Genomic DNA, 20,473 nt, shown 5'->3' on the forward strand with positions numbered 1-20,473 from the left:
AAGAGTCAAATTCGCAGACACAGAAGGGAAAAGAGCCATCATCGAGAACCGGGGGGTCAGGGAGTGGGGAGTTTTCATTTAATGGGTACAGAGTTTCAGTTTTCCAACATGAAAAGCCCTGGAGACTGGTTGTACAACAATGCAAATGTACTTACCTCCATTGAACAAGACACATAAAAATGACTAAAATGGCAACATTTTTTATGTCTATCTTACCAAAACTAAAACAGGGTGGGGGGGAAGTGTCTTGGTAGGACTGTCCCTAAGAACATAGAGTGCCGCGGCTGTCTGAGCGAGACAGAGGAGACGGGATCAGATTCGTGTTTCGGGAAGACAGAGTCACACCACCAGACCCGAGCACGTGGCAAACGCCTGCCCAGCGGCCTCCAGGCAGGCCCGGGGAGCTCAGGACCAGCCCTGGAGGAGCTTCTTGGCTGGGCAACGAAGACGGCAGGCAGCCTTTGCCGGCTGGGGTCAGAGAACCTCGGAGCATTAGGCAGGGGTCTGGCTGAGCTGGCAGGGTCACACTTTGTTTGTACGAACTCTACCAGGCAGGTCTTCCCGTAACATCCTGGATGGGGCCTTCCTGCAGAATTCCTTGAGCACTTTCCTGTGAGCAGTAAGCCGAGTGCATGCCCTACTGGTAACTCACAGCAGAGAATCCCATTGACTGAAAGGGTACTTCCTATGTTTCAGAGAGACCGGGGCACACGTGCAAGGCCATGGGCCAGGTGTCTATGAGAGGAAGCCATGCGCAGCTTGGGCAATTACTGTAAAAACCTGTTATAATATGTCAGCACTTGACTTCACCAGGATCTTTGGTCACTTCAGTGAGACTAAAAGGTAGAAAGGACGTGCTTTAAAGCCAGAAGTCCCAGCCCTGCCACTTGCTAGCTTCAGAACCGTAAGCACGCTTTCCACTTCTCCAGACTCAGTTTCCTCATGTACAAAACGGGAGTGAGAATGTTACTGAGGGCGGAAGCAGGGATTACGTGAAATGACGGTGACAGACAAGGGCTTGACACCCTGCCGGTGTGTGTGCCCCACAGCAGCTCCGTTCAGGGCGGCTGCATTCTTATTTTTAACAGAATCTCCAGGACTTGGGGATAATCGGATGTGAGTGGTGAGGGAGAGTGAGCCACAGGACTCAGTCGCTCAGAGCTTGGGCTACTGAGTGGGAGGTGAGCAGAGGGAAAGAACGGGGTTGGAGGAGAGCAGCAGGCGGCAGGGGCAGTGGAGGCCCGAGTTCTGCGACAGCAGCCGCGGGGGACAGGCCGAGGAAAAAGGCAGCTCCTCATCAAACATGTCTCCAGGGACAGAAACCTTGCCACCGCCTCACCGGGCTTCGGGGAGACATCCCCCCAGCAGAAGCATCAGCCTGCAGTCGACAGCAGGCACAGGCCTTGCTTTATTGTTTGCTGGTGGGCGCTGCCCAGTGTCTTGGGGCTGCGAGCCTAAAGGAAATGTTTTTGTTTGTGTAGCTGAGCCAGACTTCCTATGCTTCTAGGTAGGCGATCCCCCACCCGCCCTCTCCTTATGCTCCACCCCCTTCAGCTTTACTCTGAAAGGACTTCTACCACCAGCAGAAACTTTAGCGCTCTCTGGGGACACAACTGGCCACCTGCCTACGAAGGACTGGCCCATAACTGAGGCCTGGCCAAGTCAGACACACCACGCTGAAACTCGGTCCAGAGTGACTGAAGAATGCAGGTTGAACTCCAAACTCTCAGCTGAGTGACCTTGATTAAGCCACTCGTCTTCTCCTTCCTTGTCACCCCAGAAAGAATGGACATCCAAGTCCAGGGAGAAGTGAGGGCAACTCGTGCTCAGCACCACGGCTCAGGAAAACAGCACAGGTTTGGGGACCACAGATGTGCAATCCCAGCTCTGCCGCTCGCCGAGGGAGGGAGTAACTGTGGAATCTAACTTCTCTCTGAATCTCAAAGAAAGGTGTCCAGGGAACGGTCTCTGAAACCAGACTGCGGGGGTATGAGGCCCAGAACTATCATTTCTTAGCGGTATGGCCCTGGGCAAGTAATTTTACCTCTTTGCCTTAGTTTCCCGTCTGTCAACTGTGCACCATTAACTTAGTGGGATTGTTATAAAAACTAAGAGTTACTAAATGTGCTAGCACGTGATGATGTAATCAGTAAACATCATTTGTTTGTATTTCCTTCAGCTGTCTGATGGGGGCGGGAGGAGGGATAATACCTTTCTTCCACAGTGAATGTTGGGAGCAAAGGAGAGATATGATGACTAAAGAACTTCGCATTTGTAGGTACTGACTCTCTTAAAGCTGTTAACCATGTCGTATCACTAGTAATAAAAATACCACTATGCGTCCTGCTGAGGGACAGGACAGCGTGGTGGCTACACGCCCAGGCTCCGAGAAGACTGCCTGGTCTTCCACTTACTAACGGTGGGATACTGGGCACACAGAACGCCGTGCGCCTGTGACTCGGGTTCTTAGTCTGTAACAGGGTAACATACCCACCTCAATAGACTTGTGAAGATATTAGTTAATATGCGAACAGTGCCCGGAACGGCGGCGGGCACGCAGTGAGTGCGCGTATTCACTGATTGGGTCAACACGGTTGCATCACTGCATCCTTCCTACATGCCAGGACCTGTTCCAGGGGCTAGCACTACAGCTTATATATACGAACAACAGCTTCTGCTTGTATATGTGAACAAAAGTGACACAGCTCCCCCTATTCACATTCTAGGGAAGGAGACAGAGAAAACAAATAAATACACAAAATGACACATAAGTGCTACGAAGAAAGAAGACAGGGAAACAAGGAGAAACCTTATCGTCACAGCAAGGGCCCATTTCCATCTGCCCAGACAACGGACCCCCATGTCATCTGTTCCCCTTCAGTAACTCCATTTGCAGAGCTCTCTCCACGTGCCAGGCTCTGAGCTGGGGCGCTCTGTGTGCGTTACCGCGGTGCGTCTTCACGACACTCCCAGGTCGTCAGTGGTACTATTACCTGGACTTCACAGATTAGAAAAGGGAATCCCAGACTTCCCTGGTTGGTGCCAGACAAATCGAAGCAGGTGTTCTCACTAGCGGTAGTAACGGGAACAGCAACACTCTCACGTCAAGTTCTGTTCATGGCCACTCCTCCAGCTCCCCTGCAAGTCCAAGTGCAGTGCGGAGGAGAGAGGATACCCACAGATAACGGCAGTGGACTGGGGACCTGATCACAGCTATCGATGGCCAGGTTCTGGAAACAGGCACAGAACACAAAGGGCGGAGAGCAGAGAATGGGCAGGGAGAGGAGTGGCCTGTCCTTGGGTGCAGCCTCTGCACAGGTGTCGGTGGCAACCTTCTCCTCAGCCCGCACTCCATTCTGGATTCCTGACTGCACCTTCCCGTGGGTTTAAACTAGGACATCTGTGCCGGGAGGGAGTCCCCATGCCACACACTTGGGACCTGAAATAGTCAGAATGGCTTCTAAAAAGCCACAGGCCAGGAGGGAAGCAACACTGAGGAAGAGGAGGCAAGCATCCTCAATCGCAGGGAGGCGTGCCCAGGCCTGGCAGGCACGGGAACTGGACTAGCAGAATGAAGGGCCCTGCGACAGCAGCTTCGGCAAGCAGGCGGTGGGAACGAATGGGCTGGAAAAGCAGCTGCAGTCGCTCAAATGCAGTTTGTGGCTGCCCGGCCCAAATTAAATCGTTAGGCATTCTTCTCTGATTTCTCTTTTCCTTTCAGGATGGCCAAAGGTCTGTGTGTGGGGGTGTTGCAAAAAAAGGGAGTGCTTCCTGGAATGTGCACATTATACACGAGACCCCCGAAACAAGCTCCACTGGGCGACGCGGCAGCGAGGCGAGGAGGCCACGGAGCTGGAGGAGGAGGTTCAGGGCAGCGTCCCAAGCAGCAATGCGATAACGTGGCAAGAACGGGGGCTTCAGAAACAGACAGGTTTGATTTGAATAATGACTCCTCCAATGGCTAATCTGTGACCTTCAGCAAATTACTCACACTGATCCCCAGTTTCCTCATCGGTGTTACACCCGTCTCACAGGGACCTTCTCTGCAGCCACACAAGCAGTGAGCTCCCCAAGAAAGCTGTGTAAGATACTGTTATGCGAAAATGCAGGTTGTAGTGCTGTAGATATTTAATCCCCTTTATGTGAATCATATATCTTTGTATATGCTCTTTTTTAAATTTTGGAAGGATATACACTAAACTTATCAACAGTTACTTCTGGGAAGAATACTGGCAGAAAAGTAAACAGTTTTATTTCTCCGTAGGATTTGAATTTTTGCAGTAAATGTGTACTCTTTTTACGATCAAAAAAAAGAGAGGAAAATCATTCATCTGATAAGATTCTGGTATCCAGAATATATAAAGAATTCTTTCAACTCAACAAAAGGACAAACAACCCAATTAAAGATTAGGTGAAGGAGTGGAATAGGTATTTTTCTAAAGACATACCATTTGGCAAACAAATGCATGAAAAGATGCTCAACATCAGTAGTCTTTAGGGAAATGCAAATCAAACCTACAAGGACATACCATTTCATCCCCACTAGGATGGTAATAATAATAATAAATAACAACAAGCGCTGGCAAGAGGCTGGAGCAATTGGAGCCCTTATGGAGCAAGCATACGTGCAGTCCCTGTGGAAAAGTTTGGCAGATGCTCAAAGAGTTAACAGAGTTGTCACATGACCCGCAATTCTACTCATATGCACATACCCAAGAGAAGCGAAAACAGGCTTACAGAAAAATGTGCAATAATGTTCATTAGCAGCATTACTCGCAATAGCCAAAAAGTAGAAACAACCCACGCGTTCTTCCACTTATGAACGAATAAACGAAGTGTGGTATAGCAGCCACACAATGCTACCCGGCAATAAGAAAGAACGGAGTACTGGTTCGTGCTGCCACGTGGGCGACCCTCCAAGACAACACGGTAAGTGAGGCAGCCGCCACAAACACCACACCCCGGGGGGTCCCACTTACAGGGACGGCTCGGATGGAGGAGGGAGACCGATAGACAGAAAGCAGATCAGTGGTCGCCTAGAGCACTGGGGAGAGGGGGTGGCAGTGAAGTGGGAAGTGCCTGCTGGCAGGTTTCTTTGTGGCAGGAGAAAACAAAGTCCTAAAGTTCTATACTTTAAGTGGGTGAATTATCTTTCAATACAGCTGTTAAAAACCTCTGTGCCTGTCTGGCTCTCCTTGCTGAACAGGCCTCCTCCCCAGCCGGAGAACTTAACGACAGGCAGCACGCCTTGGTCTCCTCAGCTGTGCGACGGAGAACTGCTCTCCTGGAACTGAGCAACCACCGCACACGCAGAAAAGGCCACCGGAACGGTCAATCACACAGCTCACCTGATGATGAAATTTAAAAGTAACATTCTCTCTCATTTATTGAATATATGTCCCTATTCACAGGTGTCAGCCCCGCACAGGTCTGAAGGCTCTCCCTGTCTACTCTCGCTCCCTGTCCCTTTCATCCTTCACAGGCGTTTCACCGCGTAACTCTGCACAAAAGTAAATACCGCTATTGGCCCATTTTACAGACGAGGAAACTGAGGCTCAGAGTGTTGAAAGAACTGGACTAAGGTTACATAACTCTTTTTATTGGTTTTTTTTTAGAGTTTTTCTGACTGTAACCTCAGCTCCTCCACGCACCGATTCTGGCTCTCCCAGGCGGCACAGCAGCTACCCATCTTCTTAACTCAGCCTGGGGACCTCCCGCCCCGCTGCACCCCACTTGCTCTCCCTGGAAAAACCTGGTCATCACCCACGAGAAACTGTGCATCAGTCTATGGTGGGGGGAAACACCCGAGACGGCAAATTCAGGCTAGGAGCACTACAGCTCAGGGCGTTTTACCGTTCTCTGTGAAACTCCGTGCTGCGATCCTAGGTAGAATTCTCCCTCGTGCTGGTCACCCGGGAACAAGGTCCGAAGGAAGGAGCCTCGTCCAGGTGTAGGTCTATCACCCAAGACAATGCCAGGAGGGAGCGTGGGGGACGACGATGGCAATTATCCAACTATTGTGAGGTCCCAGGGAGCAGGTCAGTGGGCCAAGGGGGACTAGGAGAACCGAGTCCCTCCGTCTTACCAGACACGCAGCAAATCTCACACCACAGGCAGGACCAGTCACCAGATTTTCTTATCTGGGAGACATCTTCCAGGAGGCCTGGTTCACCGCAATTCATATTCAAAGAACAAACCAAGTGCTCATTAACAATCAATCTACAGTGTTCCTGAGCAACTCAAGTTCCAAGATAATTACAACATAATGACTCAACTCCTCTCACCCCTAGAAATGAAGGAAAGGATAGGGGTTCAAAATGAACATGGGTTGGGGGAGGGACTTAGCGAGGAAGAGAGGGAAAAAGAATGTTAAGGACTAAAAGATGAATCAGTACACAGACATAAAATATCATTGTTTTTACTCCCAAATAATCAGAAAAAATAAGTTTTCAAGAACTCCTTAACCAGCCCTGGCTGGTGTGGCTCAGCGGATTGAGTGTCAGCTGTGAACTGAAAGGTTCCATTCCCCGTCGGGGCTCACACCTGAGTTGTGGGCCAGGTCCCCAGTTGGGGGTGGGCAAGAGGCAACCAACTGATGTTTCTCTCCCTCTTTTTCTCCCTCCCTTCCCCTCTCTCTGAAAATAAATAAACAAAATCTTAAAAAAACAAAACTCCTTAACCAGAAGAATTAAATAATGACTAATTCTATAAGGTGAAGGAATTAATATTTCTTAAGTATCTATGACACACCAGGCCTCCCACCAGGAGCCTCACATGTAATATCTCATCACTTCTCAAAACCTCAAAAATTATTTCCCATTTACAGATAAGGAGGCTAAAGCTTCAAAAAATTAAGCGACCCGCCTCCCTCTCTGCAATGGGCAGGTCCCCTGGGCTGCTGCCAGCCAGCGACCACGCACACAGAGGGACGCCTCCAACGGGGGCTGCTCCCCAGGAGTGTCCGGCAGCCTAGCTGACCCTCCAAGGCGCACGTGGCCCAAATCCCCTTCTGCCCAGCCCTCCTCTTTCCTTCCTTCGCTGGGGGCAGACCTGCACCCCATCTCTCTCCCAGGCCTCTCCTCCAATAACTCTCCCGCGCATCCCGTTCTGTCCTGGTGTCTGCCTCTCGGAGGACCCAAGCCACCACACCCAGAGTGGGACAGAAGAGGGATTTGAACCTAGGTCTGTCTAGCCCCAAAGCCCCTGTGCTTTCCTTTACACTCAAACGTTAACTGATACATAAATCGGGTTGCTGAATCCAGTGATCAAGTCCTAGACCTTCTCTTCATGACCCGTCGGCATACTCAGTGTCAGTGATGACCCCTCCTCTTTGGTACGCCTCACTAGCATCCTAGGACCCCACATCCTCCCAGTTCCCTGGCCACTTATTTTTAGCTTCCTCTGCTGGTTCATCCTCCTCGTTCTCACCCATAAACCTTGATGGAGTATCCAGGTCTGCGGGGTTTGCGGACTGCAGACCTTGGGACTTGGCGGCCTCCCTAACTGCACGAGCCAATTCCTTAAAATAAGTCTCTTTATTTTATATCCCGTTGGTTTTGTTTCTGTGCAGAACCCTGCCCAATACAAAGACCCGACATGACCTTGGCCTCCCTATTCCACTCTGGCTTCCCCTCCTATCCCTCCCCACCCCCCTCACTCTGCTACTGCCGTGTGAGCACTCTTGCTGCTCCTGAACATCACACCGCCCACCTCGGGCCTTTGCTGCTTCCTCTGCCTTAGTGCTGGATGTAGGCAGAGTTCTCTCTCCCTCATCCTCAGTTCTCTGCTCAAGTACCACCTTCCCCCTACTCCATGAACACACCACTTAAAATTGTAGCACCCCTACGACCTCTATGCAAGACATCCTTTATTTCTTCTCTCGGACTCGTTTTTGTCCAGAGAGGAAAATATGACCGTCTGATGCATGTGGTGCTCAGTGACGGTTACCGCCCCTCTCCCCAGGAGTAGCTCCACCAGGGCGGAGGCTTCGTGTGGCTTGTTCCCCGCTCCATCTCATGCCTTACACACAGTCGGTCCTCAACAAATCTGGTGAACAAACTTATAAGTGTCCTAGAAGTCTCAAATTTCAGCACAAAATTTTTCTGTCATCATAAAAGCAATGAAGTTGTTGCCTGGGGCCAGAGGAAGACTGAGGGCTGGTGTGCAAAGGAGTACAGGGGGACTGTGGGGTGACCGAGGTACGGTTACCGGGACACATGTTCTTCAGAAACCACCGTCCTGTACACTTGAAATGGGTTCATATTTGGTAAGTTACACATCATCAATAAAGTGGATTAAAACCAAACACCCTATATTCCAGACTGCTTCTCACACTAGCAAATGGTACACAAACTCACTTTGAAACTATGCATCCTGATTTGAGCTTTGGAAATTCTGTTCCACATGGTTTCAATTGGTATATAATTAAATTTTAAAATACTAATTGCTGCCCCTCGCTACAAAAACAAACAAACACAAAACAAGAAGTGCTCTTAAAAGTCCATAGGTTTAAGAACGGACTTTGAAGTCAAAAGAACCCATACTTAACTTTTGCTCAACTTTACTAGCTAAATGAACTTGAGAAAGTTATTTACCCTGCCTTGGGCTTACTTAGCTCATGAATAAAAAATAAGGAATTGCCTTGGGCGAGGTGGCTCAGTGGGTTGGAGCATCGTCCTGTACACCAAAAGGTTGTGGGTTCGATCCCTGGTCAGGGCCGGCGGGGGGTATGGGGGGGGGCAATTAATGTTTTTCTTTCACATCGATGTTTCTCTCTTTCTCTCCCTTCCTCTCTCTCTCTAAAATCAATAAACATATCCTTGGGTGAGGACTAAAAATAATAATAAGGAATAACAATGAAGTGAGGCAAATAATACAGCATAGGCCCTAAAACATAGTTCACTCAGTAAACAGTCAGTTTGCTTAATATTATTACTGCCATGTAAACCTAGGAGAGCCATTTAAATATCAATGGATTTTCTAAGACAGTGATGTCAAGTTCGGGCCTGAGGACCACTGGAGGGGTCCCTTGCATGTGTTGCGGATGGCAGCCTGGCCCTGAAACGTCCCCGTCTCTAGGAAGCATGCAGCATGCTATCACAAACAAGCACCGAGGCCTCCACGCTCCGTTCCCTTCTTTACCAATTACAGCCCCCCCCCCCCCCACCACCACTCCACACTCCCGGCAGAGCGGAAGTGCCCTGGACAAGCCATTACACTGTGAGTGAAAGAGTGAAAATTTTGCAGAACCGAGACACTCAGCAATTGGGAACTGGTTAATGCTGCATATGAAATGCAAACACTACGCATGCTTTAAAAAGAGTGGGAAGAACTCTCAGAGAAAGCAATGACACAATGTTAAGTTTAAAGAAAAGTGCCGAGCAGTGTGTATAATATAACCCCATGTCATTCCACGAAAAATGGAGGAGATACAGACATGTGTTTGAAATTGTATAGAAAAAAATCTAAAAATTTTAGGTGCTAAAAGTGGTTCCCTATGGGGAATAGAATGGGTTTTTTTCATTTTTTATTTAAATCTACTTAAAATAAAAGCAATGCAGACATTGATTTAAAAATAATGAGAGAGAGGGACCATCAAGGAAAGATGACACCTCGGCAGAGAATGAGTCAATACATGCATTTTTATTTTTCCGGTGAATTTGTGATTCCTTACAGGTCTATTTAAAATCAGGCACGAACTCAGAGCTCTCACACCAAAGCAGCCTCAGACTATTTTGCGTGGTTTTCTCACTGACATGTGGTAAGACAATGAGTACGAGGGTGTGTGTTTGCTTGTTTGGGGGCATAATGAAGATGTAAAATAGGGCAGAGGCAAAAATCTGTCTGGCCAAAATAAACTAATGCTCAAAACTTTTCAGGGTCTCTGATTAAGAAGTGAGTGACTGACATGCCAGAGACCTTCTACTAGGAGACGAGAACAGGAAAAAAGGCAGTAAAAGAGACCTGAGTTCTAATCCAGCTGTGCCACTTAGTAACTATACAACATTGGGCATTAACTTCCATGAACATCAGGTCTCTCATCATCAAATGGGCATAAGGAGAGTCTCCTGCCCTGAATGGTGTCGCTCAATGGGTTGGCCGTCATCCTGTGAACCAAAAGGTCGCCAGTTCGATTCCTGGTCAGGACACATGCCTGGGTTGGGGCCAGGTCCCCAGTTAGGAGCATGCGAGAGGCAACCGATCAATGTTTCTCTCCTTTTCTTTCTCCTTTCCCTACCCTCTCTCTAAAACTCAATCATATTAAAAAGAGAAGGAGAAGAGTCTCCTGACCTCCTGGCAGTGCTGTGAGAATTTGGAGAGAAGCTGCAGCTTTCCGCACAGCACCTCCAGGCACCGCAACTTCGGTGCAGGTGGGTAACAAGCACCACCCCAAATTTGATCCCATGGGTTTCGGTGAATTTTGATGGAAGGGAACGTTCAAAGAATCCATCCCTTCTGACTTCTCTCAATGAAAGATCACCGCCCAGGGAAGCAAGCCAGTGGGTACAGACAGCACCCGGAGCTCCAGAGGCCAGGTGCTCTTTTACTGAGGACAGCGGGAGGGAAACGTGCACGCAGCCACCCAGGGCCGGCTTTCCCAGGCTGCGAAAAGAGGACTTAGTGATAGGTCCACTTCAGGCCCCAAGTCTGACCTCTTATTGACTTGGGACTTATTGTCCACCTACTTCCCCGAAGGATCAGAGGCAGATTACGGTTAAGAGTCACATACTCGGTAGACTAATTTTAAATGAGAAAATAAGAATCGAAGGCATGTAATGAGGGTGAAGCACTCTCTGGGATCTGCTGCAACTGAAAATAAAGCTGAGCTCTGGGCATCCGGAATTAAGGCAAAAAGGCAAACTTGCAGACTATCATTAGGCAGAGGGAGAATCATAATCAATCAGGAAAGGCAAATTTTCCTAGAACTAAACTGAACATGTTATAATCAGAAACTGATCCTAGGAAGTTATGCTACTGATTCCCTACCTCCCAAACTCCTGACATCAGCCCTGGTGTGTGAATTTCCTCCTCACAGCTCTGCCAGTTTCCAGCTGTGTGACCCTGAGCCAGAGCCTCACCTCTCTGCATCTCAGCTTCCTTATCCTTAAAAGGGAATGATGACCCTACTTACATACATAGGAAAGGGAATAGAAGAACATTTGCTAGCACTAACTGGGAAATGTTCCTTTATTTCTTTAATGTTTAGCAAGCAGGCCACAGGTGCTTGCTAAACATTATCTCGCTGAAACCGTCTGGTAACGGTATTAGGCAAGTCCTATAAATATTGCACAGCTGAGCTCTCTGAGACTCAGAGAGGTGGAGACAGCACCTTTGCCACGCAGCTAAAAAGCAGGTGAGCCAGGACCCAACTGCAAGCTTCTGGAATACAGAGGCACAAGTTTAGCTGTCTTTTTTCCCCTTCCCTGTATGTCAAGCACAGTTCCTGGCACACAGTAGGTGCTCAACATATGAATTCTCTTCCTCACTCCTTCCTTTCCTCCTAAATTGTGTGTGTATACACAGGGTGAAGCAAACGCAGATTCACTGACGTTTGTATGGAAAACAGTACAATAATAAATAAATAGTAACACAAGGATAAACTCTGTTTCCCATACAGCTGTAAACCTATCTTTGTACCGCCCTGTGTGTGTTACGTGATTCAAAGTATACTGGAATAATATGAGTATCTTATATTTATATAGCTGCTTTCCTCTAAGGAGATCATACTCCTTAATCCATTTTCTCTACAAATCCTACCAAATCTCTACCTATCATTATTACTTTACTTATTTTACAAATAAGGAACTAGAAGGCAGCAAGCTGCTAGGGTGACATGCCCAGAATCAAATGGAAGTCACTGCCAAAACCAAATATAAACCTTGGTCCTTTTTTCGTCTAAATCAACCTTTATCCTCTCACATGACACAGCCTCCGTAATAAAGAACAGATCATTCATTTTTTATCTGGAAAACTACCAAACGTACAATCCAGTAAGGGGCCTCATGACCTTGCCACCTTGTCAAAGGGAAGAAAGTATATAAAAAATGAGGTTTGCAGGAGCAGGCGGTTTTGGTCCGTCAACTTTCTCTTGGATTACGCCCGTTAGCTAACATAAAATAATGTAAAATATAATGTAACAGACCCCCAGGTCTTTGGAAATTCAAGTTCAACTCCCTGAAGCATGCGCCTTCAGACGTACATCCACTGCCCCGACGGCGGTCGTTGAGTCCGGCGGGGCTGCAGGGGTGCATGCTCATCATAGGAACTAGGTCTTCGAAAGAAAAATGGGATCCACAATCAGGCCACTCTAGGAGGAACTGAAGCCAGCAATGAGCGTGTAGCAGCATAAATTCTTAGCTCACAGAACGGTGGGCTCCCCGCGGGACCTGGCAGGCCATGGAGAGCAGCCCGTCCATCTAGTACATGAGCAAACCGAGGCTCGCGGAGGTTAAGCAGCCTTTCCAAGATTCTGGGCAGGAAAGCGAGAAATAAAAAACAAACCAGCTTACTACTATGCATTCCACTTGCAAATCTTGCCTCTGATGTCCACGGGTGAGTACACCTCCCGCTCTCCAGGACCCCACATCTCCTCAGGGAGTGCAGGGAGAGAGCTTGCACGCCGGTGGCAGAAAACCCAGGACTCAAACCCTGACTGCACTTACTGACCACGTGGGCTTGGGCAAGTCCCTTAATTTCTCTGCATTTAAATTTTTTCATCTATAAACTGTGGGTACAGTAAGTTCCACAAGTAAGCTGCAGGTAATGCAAACAAAGGCCTGGCTTGTGAGCTCCCTGGAAGCAAACATCAGGTCTGTACATCTGCAGCATCCGGCGCTGAGCCTGGCACGTGACACTTTTGCAGAAAATGTGAGTAAGTCAGCGAACTAACCAGCAAACAGGTACTGCACTTGAACCCAGGTCTACCTGATACTGAAACACTAGGCTGTATCGCCTCCAAGTTATATGATTTCAAGGCAGAGGATTAATTCTGACTTACAGCACTGAGAGCACAAGGGAGCAAGATGGTCATTTTCTGGTCATAAAGCAGGAAAAAAGTTCAGTGGGGAAAGTTCCTGGACTCTGTTTTTGGATTAATATTTGTTGCTAACATGAGTGTATCTTGAGCTTTCGGAATTAGCCAAACCTGGGTCCAGCCCCAGCCACAGTGCGTCAGGTCCTCTCAGCTCGACCGCGCTCTCGCACCCTCGGCCGAGACCCAGTAAAACAAAGGTGACTGAACACAAGCATTTCCATACCACGGCAGCCAGCCCAATAACCCCGAGGGCTACCAAGTGACTAAGGGGCAGGGAACATTCACAGCATGGGCAGCTAGGCAAAGGGATGATTCGCATCCCAGGTAGGATGGAGCGGACGGCAGGAGATTTCATCACACAAGTCAGAATGGCACACAATTTAAAACTTATGAATTGTTTATTCCTGAAACTTTCCATTTAATATCTTTGGCCCACAGCTGACTGTGGGTAAAAAGTGCTGAAAGCAAAACCATGGATATAGGGGGGACTACTGTACATTTTTATTCATTTAAAAGTCTAAGTTCTATATATTTATATAGTTAACAATAGTCTGTTCTTATGCCTAAAATTCTTCAACAAACAAGGACTGATGTAAAAGCAACTCTTTAAGAAACGCGGATTCAAGATTACAAGTACTGAGATCTTTTCTGCCTTGGGGCCTTAGTCCTGGCAGTTCCTTCTGCCGGAAAAGCCAAGAATGACTCTTCCTCATCATTCAGCTCTCAGCAAGGGGTACTCCCTTAGAGAGGCCTCCCAGGCTAAGTGTCCCTGCCACCACTGCCCCCAGCAAGTCCCTGTCTACTGGGTCTCACTGCCTTTTCTTTCCACGTAGTGTTTCATTATCTGGAATGGCGTCATCCATTTGTGGGTCCCCTCTTCCCCACCAGCGTGTAAAGCATGTAAACTAAGGAGGACAAGGGCTCTATCAGGCTGCCTGCTGCATCTCCAGCCCCTAGAACATAGTAGGTACTCAGTAAATATTTCTCGGTCAGTAAACTGGACCTCAAAAGGTGTTGGAATTTGCCAGGATGAGAAGTACAGGTGAAGCATGCCATCAGCCTAACCGTCTCGTGGGGCTGGTTTCCTTCCAAGAACAACTTCCCCACTGCATCAAAGCACATACATGTCAGCCAACTTACTTGGGAATGGGTACCCGAATCAGCGTCCCTTCCATTTCTGGGTTCAGATTCATTCCACTTTCTCTTATAGCCTTGATAGCTGCAGCTGTACACTGAAAACCAGATCAAAAGGTAAACAGAATTAGTAAATAATTATTACCAGATGCAAGCCCTCTGTCGATAACTGGCAACCCATCTTGGCAGAACATGGAAACATTTAGTTCTGTTACCAGTAAGATCAGGAAGTTACATTGGTGCAGAGCGCTTTGATCAAGCAGAATAGCAAACTATGTCCACTCCTGGTACCAGTGTACTGCGGGAGGGAAAAAAGCAAAGAGAAGGAAAAAATAAAAAGAAAACAGCTCTGCTTCTTTGAAAAGATTTCAATGGTTTGAGGCAAGACAGATCAAAACCACAATAAATCCTCAAGGGAGGGGGGCTGGTCTGTGCAAAGATTGGTGTAAAGACAGATGAAAGATTTTATACATTAAAAATTCCAGTTGACATTTTACACTCAAAATATACCAGTGCCGATTTGGAATGAGTAAATAAATTTAACTCATTCGTATCTACACTCACACCAACCTCACTCATGTTCTGGAATGAGCAATGACTCTCTGCTGGTATGTGCTCCAGAAAAGGCAGAATGGTACACGGGCTAAAGGCATGGGCTTGGGAGTTAGAAAGATCTCAGTTCAAATCCCAGCCCTGCTTACCATGTGACCCTGGGCAACAGGCCTGACCTCTCTGAGCCTCCACTTCAAAAGCTGAGACCACGCAGCGCCTACACCTCAGAGGGGACTGAACGAGGCGGCATGAGCAGGGCGTCTCGCTCTGCGCCTGGCCCACACAGTAACCCCGGGGAAGTTACTACACACACTTACTGTACAAAGGTAAGAATCACAAAGCCCCAACCAAGGCGGAGTTGATGCCATCACTGCTGATGCCCTGCTGTCCTGCCTGTCATCCTCTAGGGTCTTCTCTGACAGAGTCCTGTTTTCTGCTGTGCCAGGGTGTGCACTGGTACACGGACTTCCCACAGTGCCTCACCTCACCGCAAGCCACATTATAACCCACCTGGTGTGCATTCCTACTGGATAAGACAGCAGTGTGAAAGAGAGATACTTCCACTGCAGTGCAGTGTGGAATTCACAGAAATGAGGCCTCTGACATTTTCCAAAAAAACTTTAGGTTTGACCCGAGCCAGTCCACATCACTTGGATTCATGGGGCCAATTCTCAGCCTTGATTTCCGCCCTCAACTTCTGGCTCGAAAGAGTGGGGTGTGTACTTATTTTACTTTTCCAGAGTTGGCTTTGGTTTTGAGGGAGGGCCTAAGAAACTTACCTATTTCATTTCTACATAGCTTATTTCTACAAGGGCTTGAGGGGAAACCATAAGGGTCAAAAGATAAAGCAGAACTTTCACAGGCAGATGAATCATTTCCTTGGGAGGCTGTACACAGAATCTAACAGTGTGGCCACTGCTTAAAACAATACATTCTTAAAACGGTGCTCTGACCACACACTATGGGAGCTGGGAGGGATCTGTGACATAACCAAGCACAGCCCCTTCCTTATGTTTACAGGGACCTGTGGGGTAAGGTCACATCCCTAAGCACACACGGTCTACACGGAGAGCCTGAGCTGTGGAGTGAGGGCCTCGCCCATCACACTTCTGCTTGCTGGCAGCGTTAAGGGGAGACACTGGGCTCCTCAGCTCACAGTCCAGTGATGCCACTCTGCCTCCATTTTCCTCCAGGTGCCCTAGCTCCATGCACTTCGTAATTGTAGCACAGGGGATTTGAGATTTTTTTAAACAGCCAAAAATAATTTGGAATTAGGTCTGGTGTATTCAGGGTTTGGCCAAGGTAAACAAAAGAGCTAGATGAAGAAATGAAATATTCCTCTGCAGGAGAGCAGCTATTTTCCTTAATAAAACAAAACACAGGTTTTCTAAAGCTAACAATAAAGGGAGAATTCACACTTTGAAGAGGTGGCCTGCTCTCGAGTCTCCCAATCCTCCTTTTCTGATGCTTCTCGCTGAACGACTGACAATTCGTTGCGGTAACATCCCACCACCATCCCACCCTTTCGCGACTGGGGCCAAGTGCTTCCATACAACCCTCCCCTGTAGGCCCAGGAGCACCAACAGCTGACACCAAGCTGGCCGGTCACTATGTCTCAATATTTGCATCTTCCCAGTACAAGGCTCAGGGCCCGGCACAGGTAAAAGTGCTCTGTAAAAGCTCATTGAATGAGCACACTAATAAACAGACTCAGATCTATTAGAAAAACTCATCTCCTTACTTTTATTCATATACATAACCCCCCAAAACCTTATTGTATACTTTACTTGTTCTGTGTCCTTTCATATGCAGAAAAAAATGTAAATCAGGAGAGGTTTCATTTTGCAAAGAAACCTACCAGAAAAGGTAGCTCTAAAATATTCTAAATACGTGTATTTCAGTTTGATGTGGCAGGAAGCAGAGACTCAGAGAATTACAGTCATTTTCCCAACACGACTTCTGAACTACTCAGGGTTCAGACAAAAAGGCTTGTATTCCTGTCTCATTTCCATCTTTTTTCTTTAATCCTCACCCAAGGATATGTTTACCGATTTTTTAGAGAGAGAGGACAGGAGAGAGACAGAGAGAAACATCGACTGGTTGCCTCCAGCACGCACCGACCTGGGGTCAAACCTGCAACCTAGGTACCTGCCCTGACCAGGGATTGAACCCGCAACCTTTTTATTTATTTATTTATTTTTGGTGTATGGGCGATGCTCCAGCCAACTGAGCCACTGGCCAGGGTGCGTATTTCCATCTTGTACCTTAACCTTTGTCCCCTCACTGAGGGGATGCTCACCAGTGCCCCAGGGCAAACAGGCTGCTCTCAACCAGCAACGCTGACCAGCTGGTTGCAGCTGCTGGGAGCACCATGTTAAGAAAGATCAGAGACCCCATCTGGGGTCAGGCAGGAAAGAGTGCTGTCATCAATTAGCATCGTCTGCTCTTGCCATTCTTAAGTTAATCTGTGCTAAAGGGCAAAGACGATAAAACTTTTGCAGACAGGTGAACAAGTCCTTGACCCTTTGGGTTCAAGGCAACTTGGTCAGTGCCATTTCAATCAATCACTGGCCTTCCATTTTCTTTATAGCCCAGAGTCCCTAGAGTGTAAGGTCTATGAAAGCGGGAGCCCTGTTGGTCTTCATCACCGGTGATTTCCAGCACCTCAAATAAAGCCTGATAACTTGCAGGGACCCAAAACATATTTGTTGGATGAATGAATGAAGGGCAAAAGGAGCGCAGACGTTAGCATCAACCAGATCTCTGTTCAAATCTTGGTTCTATCACAGCGGCGTGAACCTGCAGGACACGTTTTACTTCTCGGAGCCTCAGCTGTCTCATCCATAAAATGGAACAAGTGAGGCTTAATTTTAGAGCGTACCTGTGTGGATCACGTGAAACAAAACACGAGAAAGCAGTGCCCGGCAACACAGTAGACACTCAACACCCATTAGCTTTCTTACTTCCCCAAGAGCAACAACGGAGCCTGCAATTTTTTTTTTTTTTTCATTTGCCTTGTTCAAATCATGCTGTGGTTTTTTACTCCCTTCTTTTCTTTCCCATCATTAACTCTAGCTGCAGGCAAGTTTATGAAAAGCAGCAACTATGTGTATCATTTATCAAGCAGGACACATGTTAAACAAATGCAACACAGTTTTCTGTCTTCAATGCATGTGAGAAGATTATGCGTGTAAATCTGCATCATGTCACTACAGCACGACACGGAAATGCACAGGTTTGAAAGAAGGCCAGCCGCATGTGAAACAGAAAGGAGCTACACAAACACGGAGCCTATCAGCTCAGCATTTTGAAGCTATGAACCTGGGTGCTCTATGGACCGCTTCTAAAGTGGAGGAAGGAAATGTTTACTTAAGACTATTTGTTTAATACATATACACCAGATGAGATAAAGGAATTCAAAAGACAATGTAACTCACACTTCCTCATTCTGTCCTTGCAAAGAGCCTCTCCACTGAGATGCTTGTAAAGGTTTGGGGTTTTTTTTTCCTTCAAAACCCATAGAATTTCAACTTGGAGAAATGGCAAAGATGCCTTGGTTGAGAAACGAAAATGTACTCCAACTTCCTAAGAAAAAATTAAGCTGTTAATACCTCCTCCTGCCTCCTAAGATGCTCTGGTGGCCAATCAGGTGCTTCTTCTGTGAATGCCATTTGCTATTTAATAACAGAAGTGGCTGGCTCTGAAAAGCAATCTGCCTGATGAGGTCTTCAAGCTGTGTCATTAGGAGGCTATTCCCTAAATTGGGCCTGCAGTGCCGAGGGGCCCGGAGAGAGGAGGAGGTGACAGTTCCCTTTCCGCCCATTTCTTAGCTCCCCGGTAACACCAGGAATGGACAGCCTCCCTTCCATCGACCTAGTGACAAGTATGCACCGGTCTGAGGAAAATTTACTGAGTGCTTCCGTTTGCCAGGCACTGTTTTAGGTGCTTGACACAACGAAAAAGCTAGAGATGATTTCTACATTCCGAGTTCACAGTCCAGGGAAAGGAGATGGAAAATAAAGATATAAGTGAATCTATCACCATTCATAACGATAGTGCAATGACGAAAGGAACCGTGCTCGTAAGAGAGGTTAGGGCGGAGGGATGGTTTAGATTGGGTAGATGAGGGGAGCCTTCCCTGGGCAAGTGACATTGAAGCTGTGTTCCCACTGATGTCACTCCAATCAATTCAATAGAAACATAAATAAGTAAAAACAAAAAATAAATGGCAAATAAATAGATAGTAATTAGCCAGGCAAGAGTGTTCCAAGCGAAGGGAAGGGCACATACAAAGACCTAAGGATGTAAGGAGTGTGGGGTGTTTGAGGAACTGAGAGACCAACGTGGCCAGGGCAGCATGCAAAGCTGGCGGTGGCACAGGACTAGAGGCACTGGGACGCACAGGCAGGGGCCACATCATACAAAGCCTTCTAAGCCGCAGTAATCTTCTGCTTACTTGGCTCTGGCCCGGGTGGCTCAGCTAGTTGGAGTGCCATCCCTTAAACTGAAAGGTTGAAGGTTCAATTCCCAGTTCAGGCACAATTCCCAGTTGTGGGCTCGGTCCCTGGCTGGGGCGCATGAAAGAGGCTACTAGTTGGTGTTTCTCTCTCTCTCTCTGTTTCCCTCCCTTCTCCTGTGTCTAAAACCAATCCGCATGTCCTTGGGTAAGGATAAAAAAAATTAAAAAAAGATTACTGGAAGCCACTGGTAAATGTAAAGCATGAGAATGACATAATCCAATGTATATTTTTAAAAGTTCGCTCTGGCTGCAGTGTGGAGAATGGAATGGGGGACTGTGCCCGGCGCGTTAGCTACAAGAGCCCTCTGCCTTGAAAGTGTTCATAGCAAGGGCTTTTCCTCACTCATCTCTCTAATCCCGTTTGTCAAATCGAGCAGGTTCACCTTTGGTCTCCGTCTTCGGGACAGACACACTGAAACTGACAATGGGAAGGGAAGGGACTTCAGATTCCTTCATCTCCTACTAACGAATGAGGAAATGGAAGCCCAGAGAGTGCAGCAGGGTCAAACAGCCAACCAGCAGTAGAGATGCGACTGGGTTCCAGGTCCTCTAGACTCCGAATCCAGGTCAATTCCCACTGGACCAATAAGGAAAAGCCCCGCTGTCTTCCTCACCTAGACTTAAAGGCACAGTCCCAAGGTTGCAACAATCTAATGCAACCCGGCTGCCAGCCTTGGAAGCACTGTGCTCTGTGCAATATTCTGCAGCGGCCGGTCCAGTTTGAAAGGAACATGACTTCCCGGAGGACCTGCTCCAAAACTAATGCAGAGGTCACAAAGTGGTGGTCCATTATGTTTTTTTCCCTTACAATCTTTTTAAAAAGTGAATTAGTTATCAATATTTTACAAGGATCTTACTTTAAAAAATTAGGATTATAGGATTCTCCTGGATATAAAAATCATAGTATGTGGTGACACTGGCGATGCCCAGCAGGAGCTGGGCAGGGGCTGCTCCCTTCAGGCAGGGCACAGGTCCCCCAGTTCACCCCAGCCCCCTCCAGGCTGGCCAAGCTCCAATCACTGCATCGCTACTGTTATTCTCTTACATGGGGCCTGTTTCAGTATTCAAATTACTTGCCTGGCTTCTATAGTGTTTGCGTTTAACAGAAAAGGAATTTAGAAACAGGCACTAGCTTTTCCTTACGCCTAAGTTCCCTTTATTATGCCTTGTCTCTCGCTTCCTCCCAATCCGGAGGGAACACTTCCTCATGACTTGACCCGGCCTCCTCCACTCCA

The 20,473-nt window shown here is 47.6% G+C and overlaps 1 protein-coding gene across 2 annotated transcripts in view; it reads right to left on the bottom strand.

The window, feature by feature from the left end:
• The window catches only part of MRRF (mitochondrial ribosome recycling factor), a 51,208-nt gene that overhangs the window by 17,259 nt on the left and 13,476 nt on the right, over nt 1-20,473 (bottom strand). For both annotated transcript variants that reach the window (XM_024562339.4, XM_024562337.4), the window contains one exon: nt 14,174-14,265. In XM_024562339.4, coding sequence (XP_024418107.2) covers nt 14,174-14,265 — 92 coding nt within the window. The remainder of the gene's footprint in view (nt 1-14,173; nt 14,266-20,473) is intronic.

The sequence above is a fragment of the Desmodus rotundus genome, chromosome 1 (genome assembly GCF_022682495.2).
Source record: "Desmodus rotundus isolate HL8 chromosome 1, HLdesRot8A.1, whole genome shotgun sequence".
Lineage (NCBI taxonomy): Eukaryota > Metazoa > Chordata > Mammalia > Chiroptera > Phyllostomidae > Desmodus > Desmodus rotundus.